General features: G+C 39.3%; 1 protein-coding gene across 4 annotated transcripts in view; it reads right to left on the minus strand.

Annotated features, from left to right (window-relative positions):
- USP40 (ubiquitin specific peptidase 40) overlaps positions 1-12,639 on the minus strand; it is a 100,252-nt gene extending 87,613 nt beyond the window's left edge. For 3 of the 4 annotated variants that reach the window (XM_017859383.1, XM_017859385.1, XM_017859384.1), the window contains exons 1-6: positions 12,535-12,633; positions 11,202-11,419; positions 8,551-8,618; positions 7,210-7,323; positions 4,288-4,452; positions 2,150-2,295 (exon numbers count right to left, since the gene is read on the minus strand). In XM_017859383.1, coding sequence (XP_017714872.1) covers positions 2,150-2,230 — 81 coding nt within the window. In that variant the 5' untranslated portion in view covers positions 2,231-2,295; positions 4,288-4,452; positions 7,210-7,323; ... (1 more) ...; positions 11,202-11,419; positions 12,535-12,633. Of the gene's footprint in view, positions 1-2,149; positions 2,296-4,273; positions 4,453-7,209; positions 7,324-8,550; positions 8,619-11,201; positions 11,420-12,534 lie in introns of all 4 variants that reach the window. The other variant, XM_017859386.1, reaches the window with a different exon arrangement.
- Positions 12,640-22,091: the final 9,452 nt, after the last annotated feature.

Below are 22,091 nucleotides of genomic sequence, written 5' to 3' on the forward strand. Positions count from 1 at the left end.
AAAAAAAAAAAACCCAGCAATATAACAACATGGTAGATTTTCAAGCAAGCTCTAAAAATGCATCCAAAAAAAGTAACTCAACTATAGACTGCTTAAGACAAGAAAATCTGCATTTATTTAGCAGTATAGTCAGACATAAACTTAGAATGCAACAAATCCAATGCATAGAATATAAATTTAAAAGTATCAAGATCAAAAAACTTCTACTGAAAGAGATTAAAGAAATGCAATAAAAGGTATATTTAAAAACTACATTTGTTTAGCAAAAGGTTCTTATTTGTTAATGTGAACATGAAGTCTAACCAAAAGCTGAAAGTGTAGGTCTCTTTCTAACACTATTCCAAACTCTGAAGTTTATACACCAAAGATGAAATACAAAATAAGCAAATGATGAACCTCTCTCTTTGGGTTTGATAAAGGGGCAAAAACTGGATGGAAATACATGTGAAACAGTATAAAGTTCAATCTTCCTGTGAAAGCTATAGGCATAGGGTGTAAGGTTTTATTACTGTTTCATCTATAATCTCCAGGATACAAAATCAGTATTGTGTATTATCTAAATCAATGCTCATTTTACTTGTTGGAAAAATTCAATAATTGTCAGCTGTAGGAATAATGCTATCTCTGTCATAATGAAATGACCACATAACATAAATATGTCTCTTGTGGTAGCTGTTTAAGACAATGTTCAGTAACCACTGAGTGAACTGAGCTCAAGTTGATGATGTTTATGAACAGCTCATCACATCACCCACGGCAGTGGGAATGTCACCACGGCAGATAATAATGACAGTAGCAGGGCTGATGCCATGTTGGCCATAGGTACAAGAAGCTGAGAAGGAAGGCCAGAGAAGGTTAGAGACAGCACATCCAGACCAGAGGAAATGGTATTAATATACATACATAGATATAGATACATTTATCTATAATAATCATTTTTATATTAATGTTAATGAATTACTAGTATTTAGCAATTAACTAGCATTGGTAATGCTTTTGGTGGAAATTCAGTGTGTGAAAAATACATTAAAGAACAATTCCATAGTGAGAAATCACAGGGAATTGTGAAAAGGAAATATAAATGAATGGCTGCTAGAAGATAAAGTGGGGAAAAAAACCCACAAAACATTTTTTAAAAATCTGTCCTCCAAAAAGAGTTATTCAGATGTCAGTCTCCCTTAGAACAAATAGATATCCTGGACCCAAAAGGGTTGGCCAGTAAAGCACAGAGAGACCTCACATCAGTACTGGGATAAAACACCAATACGTGGCACAGGGATTTTCAGAAATGCCAAAGTGCTGATATAATAAATCCCTGCCATATCAGAAAGGAGCTGGAATGTGCAAAACTTAGGATGCATGAAAAGAACACCAGGGAGGTGTTCCACTAAGCTAAACAGTAGTTGTCTCTCATTTCTCCTCTTATCAAAGTGTCTCTTCTTTCCTGGAATGGAAAATAACTATGAATTATACTACAGGAATGGCTACTGATATATGAATGTGATGAATAAATTTGAGAAATGTCAGAATTCTATATTTATTGGTTTGTTTTACTTTTCTCTCTTAGCTCTCACATGGCAAAAGATATCAGTTGCTTTAGTCCTGACCTTCTTTCGTCTTATATTTTTCTTGACTGTACAGAAAGAAAACCAGAAGCATTCTGTTAAATTCCTTAATTAGCAAGTTAAGTACTCCTATCTGGCAGAGGAGGTAAGGCTATATTGGATTTGCCAGAGTGAGGAAGAACGTATGTCAAGATTATAAAATAACTGTACATTAAGAAAATGAAGAAAGCCATCTATTTTCGTAGTAGTAAACAAAGAAAGGAAAGCTCAACAAGCTTCTCAGTGGCAGAAATAAAAATATATACATCTCTTTTCACAACAGTAATTGCAAAAAGGAGGGATACTTACGAAACACTGAGGTACAAATAAACTTTTCCCCGGAGAGAAGGAAGTTGGGTGTACTGTTGGGCTGAAAGCCTTAAAAATTCTTTATTGTAAAAAATTAAAATACAGATAATGATGTAAATATCTTTTCAATCCTTAGTGTCAATAGCTTCAAGTATATCCTTGAGACGTTTTCATACTAGTTGACTATATTAAGTACAAAGTGGGGACCCTGGGAAAAAGCAGGTATCTGTCTTTACCTTTGCTGCTTTAACCAGCCTGTCACAAGTTCCACAGTGGTACAAGTTGTCACAATCAAAAACTTCCTCTTCTACATACATGTTCCAGAGAGCATCTTCCAAACCAGATACATTTTTGACTGCTACTGTTAGATCTAAAAGTCTTCCTGAAATAGACATGAATAATAATATTGAAAACAATTTCAGAGGTTTACAAACACATCACCAACTCACACATATATTGGGAATAATCAGATATATGTTTTCTAAAACACTACAAATAAAGATGTAGATCTCCTGATTAGATGTTGTAAAGTTCATAACGCTAAATATCCTTCTTTTGAAATAGAACTATAATTTAGCTTAAAATATATCAGAAAAAAATTGATAAGAAAAGTTTATGAATTTACTGCAGATGCAATAAAATCTGTTTTATGAGGAAATATAAACCACAATAAAACACATATCTGAATTCAGAAGTGCATATATACAAGGTACACAGTACTGTTTTAGACTTTAGACTAGACTATAAGAGCAAGGGCAGGGTTGAATTTTCTAACGTAAACTCCATTTCTTTATCTTCTTTTGCTAGGGTTGCCTTAAGATATACTGAAGAAGTTATAAGGAAAGAAATTATATGACCAGCCTGATCAATATGGTGAAACCCCATATCTAAAAATACAAAAAAGTTAGCTGGGTGTGGTGGTGCATGCCTGTAGTCCCAGCTACTTGGGAGGCTGAGGCAGGAGAAGTGCTTGAACCTGGGAGGCAGAGGTCGCAGTGAGTCGAGATTGCGCCACTGCACTCCAGCCTGGGCAACAGAGTGGGACTCCATCTCAAAAAAAAGAATTACATTAAGCTAGGATAAGAAGGTCTTCCTATGAAAATTCAAGAGAATATTTTGTAAAAAGAGGGTTTATGAAACCTGCTATAACTACATTTGAATCACAATATTTCTAGTAATAAGCACTTACAATTCGGCAAATTTAATTCATATTTATAGTTCTGTATGTGTGTGCAACAGCTTTATTTTAAGAGATTTTGGGGAATGAAAATGATTAACTCATGGTGAAAATTTTAAGTACTAAAAATAACATTTATACAGTATATGGTTTATAATATATATGTGAAAAGTTAACGTCTTTAATTTATAATGGTCTTAGATATATTGTTTTGAAAATACTGATTTACTACATCATAGCTAAGTCAAGCATGCAGTAATTCAAAAACACACACAACATCTTAATTATTTCCAAACTTAAAAAATCACTTTTTTTTTTTGAGATGGAGTCTTGCTCTGTTGCCAGGCTGGAGTGCAGTGGCGCAATCTTGGGTCACTGCAACCTCCGCCTCCTGGGTTCAAGCAATTCTCCTGCCTCAGCCTCCTGAAAATCACATATTTTTATATACATAGCTATTTTCAAAAAAGCAGTTAACACTTTGAAAATGGTAATTTTGTCCTCATACAAATACACAAACTTTCTTGGCATAAATAACAAAAGCAGCCTTTTATTAAAGGATCAGTGATGAATTCAGTGACAAAAATCATTGACTATATAAGATTTGTAGGGCAAACAGAATTATATTTACATGAGGAAATTTCCAATTAGATTAAATGGGCAATATGTGTCATTACAAAGAACTGAAGGTTATACTAATTAACACAGGATTACAATAGCTTTATATATAATATATAAACAGAAGCACACGTATATAAATGAACGTTCTGAAGAATATTAATAAACTAAATCCAATATTTAATTATAGATGTTTGTCAAATTAAACACTCCTCAGTCCTCAGCATTATCTATTTTTATTACCTCCCTAATTAACTTTCTTTACAATATTCCAACCATGATGACATTGTCTTCTCACATGAGGCCACAGTCTTCTATTTGTAAATATCCCTAAATCTATTTTCCAAATATTAGGGTACTGAATAAAAGATTAAGTTTCAAGATATTTGCTTCTTTCAATCCAGATGGAGAAATCTGGATTATAGACTCATGATTTAGGTGCAGTTAGAAGAAAAAAAACTCACTAAATTACTTTTAGTAATAAACACTTTAATCCTTGTGTGGTATTATAGATCATACATTTAATGACATGAATTATAATTTACAACATAACTTATTACTAAAATACTCTGGCATATTTACCTGCCTCTCACTGACGTTCTTACACTCTTTACAAACAATCTGGTTAACAATGGTTCCATGATACAGACGATTGATGAGGTCATGACCGGAGGTCCCAACTAAAGAAGTTTCCAAAGCGCTGAAGAGGATTCGATTCAGTTCCTGCACATCATGTTGCCTCATTTCCTACACAACAGGTAACTTTTAGATGTAATTCTGGGCTTCAGATTTTTTAAAACATTAAAAAAAAAAAAACCCTAGTCAATAAAAACTCAAGATTTATCAAGCAATCCGAAGATTAAACATAAGAATGACTCAGCAAAACAAGCTGTAATCTGGTTAAGACATTACCACCTATCTTTATTTACACTAAAAAATGAAAATATGAACAGGCAGTGTTCACTGTGTACATATAACTAATTCCTTTGACACCCAGAATGTGCATTTATTCTTGTGGGAAACCATACACATGGCATGCCACAGTAAGGAGAGAGGGATACACTAGGCACAGACCAGTGTCTAAGAGCTGGCAGTGTCTGCACAGGAACACCTCACTGAAATCAGGGCACATGCTGAATAGTCTGAATTATCAACAATAGAAAAGAACTAGAATGTACTGCTTTGAAGTAAAAACAACTAAAACAAGACTCAGTGCTACTGAGAAAAAAATCCTGATGGAACTTGCTTTAATCCATTATCAGTCACGCAGCTATGTGTGAACTTCTCCTTAAGAAAAATTTATAAGCAAACCAAGGGGCACGCCAAGACTTAGAAGTGGAGAAGAGGAGGAAGAGCAGTTGCGGGGAGAGCCAGGAGAGTGAGACCCCAGGAAGTAGGAAGACCTGGGGCTTTAAGGAGGGTGGTGAGTGCTACTGAGAGCTCCTTCTGCTGAGAACAGAGAAGTGTCTTCTGGACTTGGCACAGGGATGTCACTGTTGACTTCAACAAAAAAAAGTAGAAAGGAAGGAGAGGAACAAATGGAGAATTCAGAAGCAGAGGCAATAAAGGAAGACAATTTCAAAAATAAGTTTCAACCAAGAGCAATAGCTCATGCCTAAAATCTTAGCTACCTAGGAGGCCGAGGCAGTAGGATGCCTTGAACCCAGGGCTGCAGTGAGCTATGATCATGCCATTGCATCCCAGGCTGGTGACAGAGTGAGACCTCAACTCAAAAAAAAAAAAAAGTTTCGTGTGAAGAGCAGCAGATAAAGTGGATGAAAGCTGGAGGATTCCTATCTTGCCTTTTAAAATAGAAGACCCTCAAGGATGTAAATTTATCTAATATCACTAGCTCTGATGGGACAGAAAACTTGTGGAAGTTTTCAAGCTCTGTTCCTAAACAATCCTACACTTGGCAAAGGTACCACAGAGACCTTCTCCTACCACTGCAGGTCCAGTCCTAGAGGGTTTTCTACAAGACCTTATTTAGAAAAAAAAAAAAAAATTCACAGCATTAAGAAGTATGAAATCAGCAACTTAGTGAAGCTCATTATCAAAACAAAGAAAATCTATCAACCAACGACTAAATTAAAAAAAAAAACAAAAACCATGCGGCATATCTATCCAATAGAATCTCATTTGGCAATAAAATGGAATGAAGTTATCGACACATACTACAACATGAATGAACCCTGAGAACAGTACCTTAAGTGAAAGAAGACAGTTACGAGACCACCTACTGGATCACTCCATTTCTATGAAATGTCCAGAATAGGCAAATCTATAGAGACAGAAAGGAGGTCAGTGGTTGCCAGTGTCTGAGTTGAGGGGGATGGAAAGTTACTGCTAATGGGTATGGAGTTTCTTTTGGGGTGGTAAAATTTTCTAAAATTGATTTTAGTGATGGTTGAACAACTCTGTGAATACACTAAAAAAAAAAACCCTTTAATAGAGTGAATTTTGTGGCATGTAAATTATATCTCAATATAGTGGTTTTTTTTTTTAAAGGGATTAACCCCAAGTACCAGCCCTACACCAGAAATTTAACATACTTGTTTAGGGAATGTATTATTTCCCCATTTTGCTTCAAAGTCCATGCCTTACCTCCTTAATCACATAGTTAGTATCACCTAGTTAAGGAGTGTTCCTGGTTAGAGAGACCCCCCTGCAGAGTTTACCGTTAAAGTCAATATAACACTATTCCAATTGTTTGCTCTTTAAATTCTATGATAGTTGCCTATACCTGTCATTGCAGGAATACATCCATCTATTCCATATAAAAATGGTAGATTGGGATTTGTTTGGATTTGTATAGCTAACAGCTCATCAATATTTGCAACAAGCACCTTTACTCATTGCTGACAAGTGTGTAGTGTTTGTACACAGTAGAATTCCTTTTAGAACTCAAACAGGAACGTGAGAGAAAGCCCACATATACAACAAGATTCATAAAGAAAATGGAGAAGGTCAGGAGAAAGTCAGGACAGGAAGAATAAAAAGATTTGCCAAGAACCATTTCACTTTTTTGACTGAAGCAAAATTCAAATCAGAACATGTGGATTCAAACACAAAGCACACAACACAGAATTTTTAAAAATTTACTTACAATGTAATTGATCCATTACATCCAGTTGGTCAAAGACTAAAAAACTGATCAACAGTTTTCTATATAAATGGTAGGTAATCTCCATGTAATAGGTGTTGTGTCTCAACCAGACTACATAAAGACTCTTAGGGTAGAAATTGTAAAAATCAGCTCTTGTACTTCTCCCTGTTTTTCTAATCTTCTCCCCAGCCCCAAATCATAGCTATTCATAAAATACTGTATACAGCAAGTGTCTAAAAATATATATTTCTGGCTTGTAATTTTGTAATGTGAGAAGAAAACATTCAAACAGTATGTTGAGACCCTACGACAAAATTAAAGGAAGTTAGATAACATTGAAGCAGCCTTATTCCTTCCTCTACTGCTGGAACTCTTCCTTAGAGAGCTGACCCTCATACCTCATTGCTGGTCCACCCAAAGCTGTCAGTGAGGTCTGCTGTGGATGCAGCTTCCTGGTCTAAGAGCAGAAGCTGGGCAAACAAGCGCTGTAACTGTAAAGGGATGATTCGAACCTGAATGAGAAACAAACACATTTCTAAATGAATTCTTTAAGTGTTGACTGAGGCTTTTGAAAACAACTGCATACTAGCTTTTTTGTATCTCCCAGTTCATTCAGAAGAAAGTTTATGAATATCCTATTATAAGGGAAAAACTAACTATGATTCAGTTCTCCTGTGAAAATTCTAATTCAATCCAAAATATAATAGTTATTTGGAGTTTTCTACCTTGATATGGTTCAGATAAACATTAAAACTCAAATAGGTCCTAATAAACCACTCAATTGATTACAGATTGACAGTAGTTTGAATCTCTTCTAATAGTCCATTATTTCTCTAAAATATCTCTGATACACATAATTTCCCCCTCTGTAGAAATTTTCCAGGCACAATACTGTATCTCACTCTGGAGTTCTCAGCACACCCTGCCTCACTTTCTTCTGGCTCCAAGTGAGTTCCTGCCTTACTTGATGTGGTGAGGGCTGGGGCAGACTGAGCAATGTTGCTTGGACTCTTGTCTGTAGGCCAGACTTTATTGAAAGGAGAATAAGTATTTAGAAATCGTAATGGCAATTTGACATTCCCATGGCATTTTTATCATATACTATAAAAGTGCTAATCTGCAATAGATTGGGAATAAAAAGAAATACACAAAAACAGGTCCTCTGCCATACAGGTAGCCTGAGAAGCACTGGGCTAGATCATGAAAGACTCCTAAGAAGTACAAATTTGGGCCTGAACGTGGTAAGAAACTTTTGAGTTATGTTTAAGCAGAGAGGAACATGATTAGATCTGCACTTTAATATCAACACAGTAACAAACAAAATAATAAATTAACTCATTACTCAATTTATTTCCAGAGTACCAAATGAAAAGAATACCAGTCTCTGTTTTTTTGGGGGGGTGGGGTGGCTATTGTTGCAAAAAAAAGTGCTTTAAATAGATTTCTGGGGGAAGCTAATGTGGATGTTCTGCAAATATTTCCTTCACTAGAAGAAAGAATAAGCATAGTAAAGAGAGCTACATGTTTATAAAGTAGTAGCAGTATTGTACTTGGAAAAGTGATTATTTCTCGGAAGTAAAATTCCATTACCCATAAGGTATAAGCCAAATCACTTTCTGAAAAGATCATATTTGATAATTAATAAAATTACTATTTTATAAACAAGTCACTTAATTCCTTCTTTAAAAAAAATGTCCTGAATATTCTAAAACACCCCCAGTAAACCGTAGATGTAATACCTTTGCATCAGGTTTATCCTTATCTTCAAATAAACCAAGCTCCTCCGGGCCAAGAGAAAACAGAGCTTCTAAACAAAAAGGTAGAATCAGAGATGCAAATGACATTATTTCATTTTAAAAAATTGTTTTAGAAAGCCAAGACCACCTTTAAGTAAAATCAAGTAGATTCAGAAATATGACTGTGGCAATATTTATACCTTTACTCTATACACTTTACTTTCTTGTAACATTTTTAAGCAGTGACTCTAAGAAAATAAAGTGGCATGCTAAGGCTTCAGCATTTCCTAATTCTAGGAAAGGAAAATAATCTTTATGCATAAAACTAAAAACAGTAACATCAGAAATCTTTCATGGCTTCCCACTGTCTATGGCATCAGGTCCCAAAAGCCAAAAGGAATCTTGGGAAATACAGTAGTGTTGCAGTTTTCCTGCCACATGTAAGGCTAACAACCATCCTTTCGTGGGAAGGATCCCCTTTTACTCTGAGATGCCCTTTTTTTTTTGGTGTGAAAATGTCTTTTCCGTATTGAAGGTAATAACAGATGACAGTGGTCTTAGCTGGAAAAAGAAGAAGTTGGCAACCCCATGTGCTTAAATTTCAGAATTTCTTTATCACCCAATATCTAGGTGATGTGCCACCCAATGGGGCACATTTGAATCTTTTGAGAAGTCTGTATCTGAGCCCAGGTAGGAACTCTTACTGCGGAACTCTGATATACTCCAGGGATACAAGGAATGGAATAAATGTGTCTCCTATTGAAAAACTACTGCTGCCCTAGTGCTTACTGTTAATGAACGTTATATTCTTTCTAAGTGCTGGGACTGGGCAAAAATGAACTACAAACCTACAAGTTAAAGCACAAAACCATACAAGAACTTTTATGATAATCTCCCAGTACTCTCAGCTACATTGTAATGGAGTACGATGGAACCCAATCTAGTCCTATTATTTAAAATACTATTCCAAAATTTTTCTCCCCCAGTTCTCTGACAGTCCTTATCCTTTCCAAATTATACCTCCCTGTCAATCAGCATCAGGATTCTGGCTAAGCTATAAAAGCAGTGTACATTGTGCACTAAGATGTCAAATCATGTGCTTAATCCCCTTCGCCGGAGAGGAAGCTGGCCTGTGACTCTCAGTACTATTCTTGCCTAATGGTACTCTCCATGACCCGCCCTACACTTGACCATCTTCCTCAGTCCCTTTGAGGCTACGTTTCTACTTCAAGTTGTCCTTTAACTTCAACTATATTAAAACCTGGAAAAGTGTTATCCCTATTAGGAATCTACTTATTAGTGCTGGAAATTTCTAGTGGTGGAATTACTGATTGCATCAGGGAGATATTTTTATGGAGGGGATTGAGTCAAGGCTAAGAGGTACCACTTAAATCTCACATGCAATCCAATCCATTAAATTGCTCCTGGGAAGGTAACAGTGGTAAATATTTACTAAATATCTGGAGGCAGGAAGTCTAAGCTTAGAAGCAACAGAAGAACCACAAAGATTTGATAAATGTGGTGGTAGTACAGAAGAGGAACATGGCAAACCAGATACAGGATGAGTCAGGCTGTCTGTCCTCCTAATATGGAGACACTGTGGAAAGCTGAGCTACAAAGCCATGTAGTGCTGGGGACCCCCATCAGGGCCAGGTGAAGGCAAAGTAATGTTCACACTGAGGCCATGGGAACACAGCTCCTAGGACCCTTGTGGAGGAAGCTGGTTTGCAGAGATGGGATATGGGAGAAATATAGAGAGAGAAACAGGGGCAAGAAATCAAGGGTCCAATAAGGTCAGGCTAGCTTCTTGCAGTTGATTTCTGAGATCCCCTATATTCTTATAATAATCCCCCTTTCAAATTTAGCTAATTTGAGTTGTGGGTCTGTTTCTTGGACACAATCCCTTACCTAAAATCTCTGGGTCTTTGGAATTCAGAATTTCCAGAGTTTATAAAGATAATATGAAAAAAGTGTTTTTTATATATACACATATATATATGTCTATATACATATATAAAATGTTACATTCCCAGCAGGGTCTGGGACAGTTTCCATTAATCAAACAGATTAATATTCCTGTAATGAATGTATGAATATTCACCCACATGAGACAACTAAAAACTGTACATAGCCTCACACCAGGTCTGGTTCTGAAGCCAAACAAGTTCAGATGAGATCAGATAAGGGTGTAAGCTTTCCAGATTTCAGAAATGCATATGTATGAACGACTGTGGACCCATATAAATAATATGATACCCTTCCCCACTCCAAAAGGTAGATATAATTGTTTGGATAACTCTGGCTTAACTGTTTGCTGTTCTGGAGAAATTTTAAAACTCAAACAGTGTGACAATAATGAAGACTGATACTTTATGACAATTGTCGTTATGTTGTACTTCAAATTATAGGAATTAAAAAGAAATATATTGCTTTTTTATTTTTCTACTAAACATTATTGTAATCACCCAGGATATATTTAAGTTTCACATTTCTCTGCAGAGGGAATTACCAATTTATATCTTACATTTGCAACAATAAACACATACTGTAGAATATAGCTTTAAGATAACTGGTCCATTTGTGATTTTGCATAATTAATTACATGTAAAGAAGATGGTACATATTGCTAGTCAAACGTATGTAAGATAGCATACCTCTGAATTCAGGTGTGAAATGAAGAGTCTGAAGAAGGGAATTGAGGTAACAGGTTCCACCCTGATTTCTGATTCCGCTTAAATTGGTGAATTCTCTAGGAGCAGGAGGCTCCAAAGCTTTAGTCTTTAATTTCTTCCCTTTTCCATACTGATTATTAGACACAGTGGAATACTCCTCTTCAAATAGGTCCCCAAACATTGTGAAACTAAATACTACCCTTAAAATAAAAGTGACATATAAATGCTTTTATTTTTAAAATAAATTTTCCACAAATCCCCCTACCTTACACTTGGAAGTCCATTCTGTTGTTTCTTAGAACACAGGACTACTGTTTCTATGTACAGTAGTTGGGTTTTGGAGGCAGCAAGATCTAGACTTTTTTCATCCCTGTCAGGATCCTAAGTACCTGTGTGACCCTGGATATGTTAATCTGTTTTCTTATGTGTAAAATGGGATACCATCTGTCTCCTCGGGTCATTTAAACTGTCAAATGACATAACGAAAGAAGGGCACTTAATGTACAGGGTTTGGCCCAAAATAAGTAACAGCTCTTTTTAAAAAGGCACGTTCACATCACTAATTTTTTTAAAAAAGAAAACCTGTCACAACTAATCCACTGCTGGGATGGCCAAGTCAACCCTAGATTCTTAGACTCACTCACTAAAATCTGTTTGTCACACTCTTCAGTACTATATACCAGATTATGACATTTAAATTAAACGGATCAAGTTAACTTTTTTTAAGAGCAGTTTAGTACATAGTCCCGAAGCTGTTGGGCCGGAAGAAGTTCACTGGCAGGGGAGGGGGAAAGGAGGGCGGAGGGCGGGGAAGACTGCAGTTAAAATTATCGAGCCTAAAGGCCTTCCAATATGTATCCACTAATCCCATCGTTAGGGGTGGGGGCCTAGGTGACTTCCCCAAGGTTTCACATAGGGTGTGGCGGAGGGTCACTTGGAGATGAGAAACGTCAAGCGCCTAGCATAGTTGCCAAGTGACAGGAAGCGCTGAAATGCAATTATTTTTCTTTTCCTCAGAAGAAAACTATAAAAAGCACAACTCGAGAGTCTGGCCTCGAGCTCGCTGTCTGCATTCCTGAATTCCCAACTCCTACGGCCGGCCGAGGCCGGGGCCTTCCAAGCCATCAAAGGCCCACGGGCGCGAAAAGGCAGAGGTGCCCGCGGCCGGAGACCACTGTCCCGACTCCAGGAGAGCGCCGCGTCCTCGGGCAGGCCTGGGCCGCCTCTCGCCTCGCCCTCCTCAGGCTGTGCCACCAACACTGTCCCTACGCTTCCCACGTCCCTCCCAGGATCCCCGGCCGCCAGCCGCACTTACTGCCTAAAGCCCAGACCCCCGCCCTGGCCAAAACGCGAAGCGAACCAACCCGCCCCAACTGGGCGCCGCCATGTTGGCGAGGGCGGGTCTCCAGAAAGTGATTTATGGATCGTGGACTATGCTTCCCAGGATGCCCCGCTGGAGCGCCGGCCCCTCGCGCGGGGCCTTATGGGAAATGTAGCTCCTCTGCTCCAAGAGTTTGGAAACTGGAACGGGAGCGGGAAAGGTGAGCTCCCTTACAAGTCGGCTGGTGAGTTCGCGGGTCCACTCGAGCAGGGGAGCACTCATTCGTTCACATTTTTAAGATTATTAAAAATTAACCCTTTAGATCAAGGAGTCATAAGGAACTTTAAGGCTCATTACATACGATTTTCTAGGGAAAGGGGTGTCAACACTATGGAAGAGCATCTCAACAGGGAGAATATCGTGAAAGCCCGGAAGGATTACACCATTGAAGAGGCCCATGTTGTTACAGAAAAACTGTGAAAGCCATCAAGCCCCAAACAATACATTAGTGCCGAAGAAAACTGTGTCTCGATGTTGTGTATGAGTTAACAGGATTTACAACAGAGCCTATCAAGGAAGTCATGGAAGAGATTGTGGATATGGCACAAAAAAAAAAAAAAAGCGTAAAGTGTTTGAAGATCTAGATCTTGGAGAAATTCAAGAGTTAATAGATACCACATCTGAGAAATTAACAGAAGATGATTTGATGGAGATGAGTGCTTTTGAATCAGTACTAGATAATGAGGAAGAAGATATAGAAGAAGCACTGTCAGAAAATGAATTGACATTAGACAGTCTTGCAGAAGGATTCTGATAATTTAAGACTGCTTTTGACTTCTTTGACAACTTGGACCCTTCTATGATATGGGCATTGAAAGTAAAGCAAATAGTAGAAGAAGGATTAGTACTGTATGCAAGCATTTTTATTTATTTATTTATTTTTATTTTTTTGAGACAGAGTCTTGCACTGTTGCCTGGGCTGGAGCACAGTGGCATGATCTCGGCTTACTGCAACCTCTGCCTCCCAGGTTCAAGCAATTCTCCTGCCTCAGCCTCTTAAGTAGCTGGGATTACAGGTGCCCGCCATCAGGCCCGGCTAACTTTTTGTAGTTGTTAGTAGAGATGGGGTTTCACTATGTTGACCAGGCTGGTCTCCAACCCCTGACGTCATGATCCACCCGCCTCAACTTCCCAAAGTGCTGGGATTACAGGCGTGAGCCACTGTGCCCAGCTCAAGCATTTTTGAAGAATTGAAAAAGCAAAACTATCAGACAATAATTATGATGTGTTTCCATAAAGTTAAACTGAGTGTGCCTGTCTCTCCTGCTTCCCCTTCCACTTCCTCCAACAATTCCCCCTCTGCCACTCCTGAAACAGCAAGACCAACCCCCCCCACCCCACCCCTCCTCAACAGCCCAGTCAATGGGAGGCAGTGAGCATGGTGACCTTTGTGGTGATGCACTTTCACTTAATGAATAGTAAAGATCTTTCCTCTTCCTTATGACTTTTAACATTTTCTTTTCTCTAGCAGACTTTATTGTAAGAAAAATACAGCATATAATACATATATTACACAATATTTATTAATTGACTGTTTATGTTATTGGCAAGGCTTCCAGCAAACAGTAGGCTACTAGTAGTTATGTTTTAGGGGAGTCAAAAGTTCTGTACTCATTTTTGACTGCACGAAGTTGGTGCCCCCAATCCTTGCTTTATTCAAGGGTCAGCTGTAGTAGCAATGAACAATTGAAAATTGGAATGAAAATACCACTTAAAATAGCATAAAAAATATGAAATACTTAGGGCTAAATCTGACAAAAGATGTGAAAGACTGTACACTAAAAACTACAAAACTTCAGTGAGTGACCTAAATAAACAGACATGTTCATGAATTGGAAAACTCAAAATTTTTAAGATGTCAGTTCTCCCAGTTCATCTATAAATTCAATACAATCCCAACCAAATCCCAGCAGGCTTTTTTTTGTGCAAATTGGCAAACTGATTCTAAAATTCTTACGGAAATGTAAAGGATCTACAATAGCAAAAACAACAATGGAAAACAAGAAAAAATAGCGAACACTGACTCATTTCAAGACGTCCTACAAAGGGTAGTAATCAAATATTTCATAAATATATCAATGGAACAGAGTGAAAAGTCCAGAAATAGATACACAGTTGTATGAATAAGTGTTTACAAAGGTGCAAAGGCAATTCAGTGGAGAGAATAGTCTTCAGCAATTGGATATCCATACCCAAGAAAAGATGTTACATCTGTGGTGTTCTTTCCAAAAACCTATAACCCCAGTCTATGATGAAAACATTAGACAAACTCAAACTGAGGAACGTTCTACAGAAAAACTGACCAGAACTTCTCAAAACTGTCAAAGTCATCAAAAACAAGGGAAGTCTAAGAAACTGTCACAGGCTAGAGGAGGTGAAGGAGACATATGATTAAATGATTAAATGTCATGTGGTATCCTGGATGGGATCCCAGAAATGAAAAAGGACATTAGGTAAAAATTAATGATATCTGAAGAAAACATAGACTTTAGTTCATCGTAATGTATCAAATATTGGTTAATGAGTTGTGATAAATATACTACAGTAACATTTAACAATAGGAGAAACTGGTACAGGATATATGGGGATTTTCTGTGCTATTTGTTGCAAACTTGCTGTAAATCTAAATTTATTCCAAAATAAAAAGTTGGATGGAAAAAAAGAAAGTCCACAGACTCGGAAGAAATATTTGCAGCGCATGTATGTGATAAAGGAGAAATATCCAAAATGTATAAAGAACGTTTAAAATTCAATGAAGAGAAAATGAAAATAAACCAATTTTTTTTTTGTGTGCAAAGATTTGAACAGACATTTACCAAATAAGGTATACAGTTGGGAAACAGGCACATGTAAAGACATTCAACATCATTAGTGATTAGAGAAATCAAATTAAAACCACAGTTTAATTTACACACCCATTAGAATGGCTGAGAGGAAAAAGACTGACAATACCAAATGATACAGTTTAGGTATTTGTCCCTTCCAAATCTCATGATGAAATTGAATCCCCGGTGTTGGAGGTCAGACTTAGTGGGAGGTGTTTGGGTCATGGGGGGTGAATCCTGCTTTAATGTCTTGGTGCGTTCCTCTTGGTAATGCATGAGTTCTCCCTCTATTACTTTCAGTAAGAGCTGATTGTTTAAAAGAGCCTGGCACCTCCCTCCTTTTTCTCTTGCTTCTCTCTCACCGTGTGTCGGCACCTTCTGCCTTCACCTTCTGCCATGAGTGGAAGCAGCCCAAGCCTCTCACCAGATGCAGATGCTAGTGCCATGTGTCTTGTTCAACCTCTAGGACCATGAGTCAAGGAACATGTTTTCTTTGTAGATTACCTAGCCTCAGGTATTCCTTTATAGCAACACAAACAAAGACACCAGGTACTGGTGAGTGTGAAGAGATCCTGGTGGTGGGAGGGGACATGGGTCCAGCCACTTTGGAATATTATTTGGCAGATTCTTTAAAAGGTGAACATACACTGATCTGGTGCAGTGGCTCCTGCCTGCAATCCCAGCACTTTGGGAGGCCGAGGCGAGTGGATCGTGAGGTCAAGAGATTGAGACCATCTTGGCCAACATGGTGAAACCCCGTCTCTACTAAAAATACAAAAATTAGCTGGGTGTGGTATCACATGCCTGTAGTCCCAGCTATTCAGGAGGCTGAGGCAGGAGAATCACTTGTACCCAGGAGGCAGAGGTTGCAGTGAGCCGAGATTTGTGCCACAGCACTCCAGCCTGGCGACAGAGTGAGACTCCATCTCAAAAAAAAAAAAAAAAAAAAAAGGTAAACATACACCCAGCATAGAACACAGCTATTCCATTGCTAGGTATTTAGTCATGAGACAAGAAAGCATACTTGCTATATTGATTGTATTTTTACATTTTCTGTATGTTATAATGTTTCTGCATCTTAAAGTCACTTTCTTGCTGGGGATGCAGTGTCCCTCTGCAGGTCAGTTAATTCTTAGAGATAGCAAAGGGCCACCCATGTAGCTCAGAACCCACTGAAATTATTCAAACTAGCCAGTCCTAAACTGTTTCTCCTGCCCTATCTATCTTTCCTGCAGAAACTGCAATAGAGCTGTGGTCTAGACTCTACCCTTTCCCCTCTCCCTTCTGCCTCTTGTATTTCAAGTCAAGAAGTGTACAAGGTGTTACTTTGCCACAGCCCCTGCTTGCAGTCTATAGCAGTCAGGGTTCAGCGGGAGAAGCAGAGCCGCTATGCATATACATGGTGAGGGATTGGCCAGAGGCATGGTGGGAGCTGGCTGGACAATCCATGCAAACGGCCTTGGTGTCTGATGCTGGAGCTTAAGGACCCCAGTGTGGGTCTTCAGGCAGGGTAGATGGATGTAAAGTGGGGACAATGAGGATAATCCAGGACCCACAGAAGGGACGGAACTCAGACAGTTCTCAATGCCTCCTACCTTGACAATGTGGATGGCCTTCAGAAGAAGCTGGCACCCTTCCTTTCAGAGCTAATCACATCCCTGTCTCAGGTATGGGAGAAGCTGACAGAGGAGCATGAGGAAGGTGGAGCAGCTGTAGGTTCAGCTACTGCCTTGTGCGTATGAGGGTCATGAAGCAGAGAGGTGACATGAGACAGGTGACAACATTTATGAGCTCCAAAAGGGCCTGTCCTGAACTTCCGCATTCAAAACAAAACAAAACAAGAATAAGCTGGGCACAGCAGCTCATGCCTATAATCCCAGAACTTTGGGAGGCTGAGGCAGGAGGATCACTTGAGACCAGGAGTTACAGACCAGCCTGGACATCATGGTGAGACCCCCTATCTACAAAACATTTTAAAAATCAGCTGTACATGGTGTCACGCACCTGTAGTCCCAGCTACTTGTGAGGCTCAAGTGGGAGGATTGCTTGAGTCCAGAAGCCAAGGCTGCGGTGAGTTGTGATTGTGCCACTGCACTCTAGCCTGGATGACAGAGTGAGACCCTGTCTCAAAAAAAAAAAAAAAAGAAAAAAAGAAAAAAATATAGAATGGATGTTGAATTTGGTCAAACACTTGTCCTATGCCTATTGAGATGATTACATGGTTTTCGTTTTTAATTTATTTAGTGTATTACATTGATTGGTTTTTTGTTATATTTATGTATGTATGTATGTATATTTTTGAGACAGGGTCTTGCTCTGTCACCCAGGCTGGAGTCCAGTGGGGCAATCATGGCTCACTGCAGTCTAGACCTCATGGACTCAATCAGTCCTCCCACCTCAGCTTCCCTAGTAGCTGGGATTACAGGCACAGATCACCATACCCAGCTAATTTTTGTATTTTTGGTAGAGATGGGGGTTCACCACATTCCCCAGGCTAGTCTCGAACTCCTGGACTCAAGCTATCCAACCACCTTGGCCTCCCAAAGTGTGGGATTACAGGTATGAGCCACCATACCTGATCAATTATTACAAAAATTCTTTATCTTATCATTAATTGTGGCAAAATACACATAACATAAAATTTATCATGTTAACCATTTTAAGTGCACAGTGCAGTATTGAGGACATTCACATTGCTGTGCAACCGATACCACCATTTATCTCTAGAACTCTTTTCATCTTCCTAGACTGAAGCTTGGGGTCTATTAAACAATAATTCCTCATTCTCCCTCCTCCCTGCCCTTGCAACTACCGTTCCTCTCTCTGCTTCTATGAATTTGACTCTTTTAGGTGCCTTATACAAGTAGAATGATTAAACCAGTTGTCATTTTGTGACTGGCTTATTTAACTTAGCACAAAGTTCCCTAGGCTTATCTATGTTGTAGCATGTGTCAGAATTTCCTTCTCTAAGACTGAATTTTATTCCATTGTTACCAGATTTTGCTTATGCACTCATCTGGAGATGGCACTTGGGTTGCATTCACCTCTTGGCTGTTGTGAGTTAAGCTTCTGTGAGCATGACTCTACAACCTTGATTAATTTTCTAAAGTTAAAACCAGCTTTACATCTCAGGGATAAATCTCATTTGCTTGTAGTTTATGATTTTTTATGTATTACGTATTTTAAAATATTATTTGTATTAGTCTGTATTCATGCTGCTTATAAAGACCTACCAGAGACTGGGCAATTTACAAAAGAAAGAGGTTTAAGGTACTTACAGTTCCACATGGCTGGGAAGGCGTTACAATCATGGCAGAAGGCAAGGAGGAACAAGTAACATGTTATGTGGATGACAGCAGGAAAAGAAAGAGAGCGTGTTCAGGGAAACTCCTGTTTTAAAACCATCAGACCCTGTGAGACTTACTGTCAAGACAACAGCATGAGAAAGACCTGCTCCCATGATTCAATTACCTCCCACCAGGATCCTCCCATAACTTGTGGGAATTGTGGGAGTTATAATTCAAGATGAGATTTGGGTGGGGATGCAGCCAAACCATCTGATTCCACCCTGACCCCTCCCAAATCTCATGTCCTCACATTTCAAAACCAAGCATGCCCTCACAACAGTCCTGCAAAGTCTCAGCATTAACTCAAAAGTCCACAGTTCAAATCTGAGACAAGGCAAGTCCCTTCCACCTATGGGCCTGTAAAGTCAAAAACAAGTTAGTGACTTCCTAGGTACAATGAGGGTACAGATATTGGGTAAATACAGCCATTTCAACTTGGAGAAATTGGCCAAAATAATGGGACTACATACCCCATGCAAGTCCAAAATCCAGTGGGGCAGTCGAATCTTAAAACTCCAAAATGCTTTCCTTTGAATCCATGTCTCACATCCAGGTTATGCTGTTGCAAGAGGTGGGTTCCCATGGTATTGGGCAACTCCGCCCCTGTGGCTTTGTAGGGTACAGCCTCCCTCCTGGCTGCTTTTACAGGCTGACATTGAGTATCTGTGGCTTTTCCAGGTGCACGGTGCAAACTACTGGTGGACTTAACATTATGGGGTGGAGGGATGGTAGCCCTTTTCTCACAGTTTCAATAGGCAGTCCTCCAGTCGTTACTCTTTGTGGGGGCTTCAAACCCACATTTCCCTTCTGTACTGTCCTAGCAGAGGTTCTCTGTGAGGGTCCTGCCCCTGCAGGAAACTTCATCCTGGACATCCAGGCATATCCATACAGCCTCTAAAATCTAGGCAGAGGTTACCAAACCTCAATTCTTGACTTCTGTGCACCCGCAGGCTCAACCCCCCATGGAAGCTGCCAAGGCTTGGCACTTGCACTTTCTGAAGCCATGGCATGAAGTGTACTTTGGCTCCTTTTAGACACGGCTGAAACAGTTGGGATGCAAGGCACCGAGTCCCTAGGCTGCACACAGCAGGGGGCCCTGAGCCTGGCACATGAAACCATTGTTTCCTCCTAGGCCTCCAGGCCTATGGTGGGAGGAACTGCCATGAAGACCTCTGACATGCCCTGGAGACATTTTCCCCATGGTTTTCGAGATTAACATTCAGCTCCTCATTACTTATGGAAATTTCTGCAGCCAGCTTGAATATCTCCTTAGAAAATGGGATTTTCTTTTCTATCACATAGTCAGACTGCAAATTTTCCAAACTTTTATGCTCTGTTTCCCTTTTAAAACTGAATGCCTTTAGCAGCACCTGTGTCACCTCTTCAGTTCTTTGCTGCTTAGAAATTTCTCACACCAGATACCCTAAATCATCTCTCTAAGGTTCAAGTTACATGAATCCCTAGGTCAGGGGCAAAATGCTGCCAGTCTCTTTGCTAAAACATAACAAGAGTCACCTTTCCTCCAGTTCCCAACAAGTTCCTCATCTCCATCTGAAACCACCTCCGACTGGTCTTTATTGTCCATGTTGCTATCAGCATTTTGGGCAAAGCTATTCAACAAATCTCTAGGGAGTTGCAAACTTTCCCACATTTTTCTCTCTTCTTCTGAGCCCTCCAAACTGTTCCCATCTCTGTCTGTTACCCAGTTCCAAAGTCATTTCCACATTTTCAGGTATCTTTTCAGTAGCAACCCACTCTACTGGTACCAATTTACTGTATTAGTCTGTTTTCATGCTGCTGATAAACACATGCCTGAGACTGGGGAATTTACAAAAGAAAGAGGTTTAATTGACTTAGAGTTCCACATGGCTGGGGAGACCTCACAATCATGGCAGAAGGCAAGGAGGAGCAAGTCACATCTTACATGGATGGCAGCAGGCAAAGAAAGAGAGCTTGTGCAGGAGAAACTCATTCTCAGGGGGCATGAGGTGGTCGTAGTCATGCCAGAGGTGAGTTGGCAACTGAGAAGATCACTGAATTGCACAGTGAAGACTTATTCTACCTCGCACACCCTTGAGGATCTGGACTTTTGCCAATGCTCAGTGGGAAGCAGAAGTACGAAGCTTATTAAAACTACCAGATCTCGTGAGACTTACTCACCATCATGAGAACAGCATGGGAAAGACCCACCCCCATGATTCAATTACCTCCCTCCAGGTTCCTCCCATGATATGTGGGAATTGTGGGAGTTCCAATTCAAAATGAGATTTGGGTGGGGACACAGCCAAACCATATTATTATTGAATTTGATTTGCTAAAATATTGTTTTAAATTTTTGTATCTAAGGTCATGAGGGTCTGTAGTTTTACTGTCTTGTCACATCTTTATCTGGTTTTGGTATTGTGGTAATGTTGGTCTCACAGAATGAATTAGGACATTTCACATGCTTCTGTTTTCTGGACTAGATTGTGAGAAATTGGTATTATTTCTTCCTTCAGTGTTTGGCAGAATTTATCAGTGAAGTCATCTGAACTTTACCTTTTTGTTTGTGGGAACATTTGAATTCAAAATTCAATTTAAATTTAAAAGGTACAGATTATGTCATTTGTGTTATTAATTTATTTTTGTGTAAAGTCTGACAGCTTGTGTCTTCTAAGAAATTTGTCCATTTCATCTAAATTGTAGATTTTATTGGCATGAATTTGTTCGTGTTCTCTTATCATTTTAATACCTGTAGAATCTATGGTGATACTACCTCTCCCATTCCGGGTAATGGTAATTTATATCTTCTGTCTTTTTTTTCTAATCAGCCTGGCTAGAAATTTGTCAGGTTAATTGGTCTGCCCAAAAAGTCATCTTTGGTGTCATTGGTTTTCTCCATTGTTTTTCTATTTTCTATTTCATTAATTTCTACACTGAAGTAAACCTCCAGGGAAGGTAGATCACTCACTGTCATGTTTGTTTTTCAAGGACAGTCATCTGCCAGTGCCCCAGTCACCAAGGGACAGGTGACTAAGCAATGTCTAGTACCCATTAACGCATCCTGGAGGGAGCCATCTTGTGCTCCTATAAGGATTATGCCCTGAGGTTGGCTGCTGATTCCCTCACTAAATGTTCCTCAGGGTGTTACCTGACACACTGGGCTAATGCATGCAAATCTGCATGATGTAATTCAGCCCAATGCAACAAGAATTCCGTGAACTTCCTCTGTGCCAGGTATAGCATGGGTGCTGTGGAAGGAGGATGAAAATAGGAAGAAGACATAACCTCTGTCTTCAAGGGGTTTTCAGGATACTGTGGGTGACCAATACATATTCCT

Source organism: Rhinopithecus bieti, unplaced genomic scaffold (genome assembly GCF_001698545.2).
Source record: "Rhinopithecus bieti isolate Rb0 unplaced genomic scaffold, ASM169854v2 scaffold_50517, whole genome shotgun sequence".
NCBI lineage: Eukaryota > Metazoa > Chordata > Mammalia > Primates > Cercopithecidae > Rhinopithecus > Rhinopithecus bieti.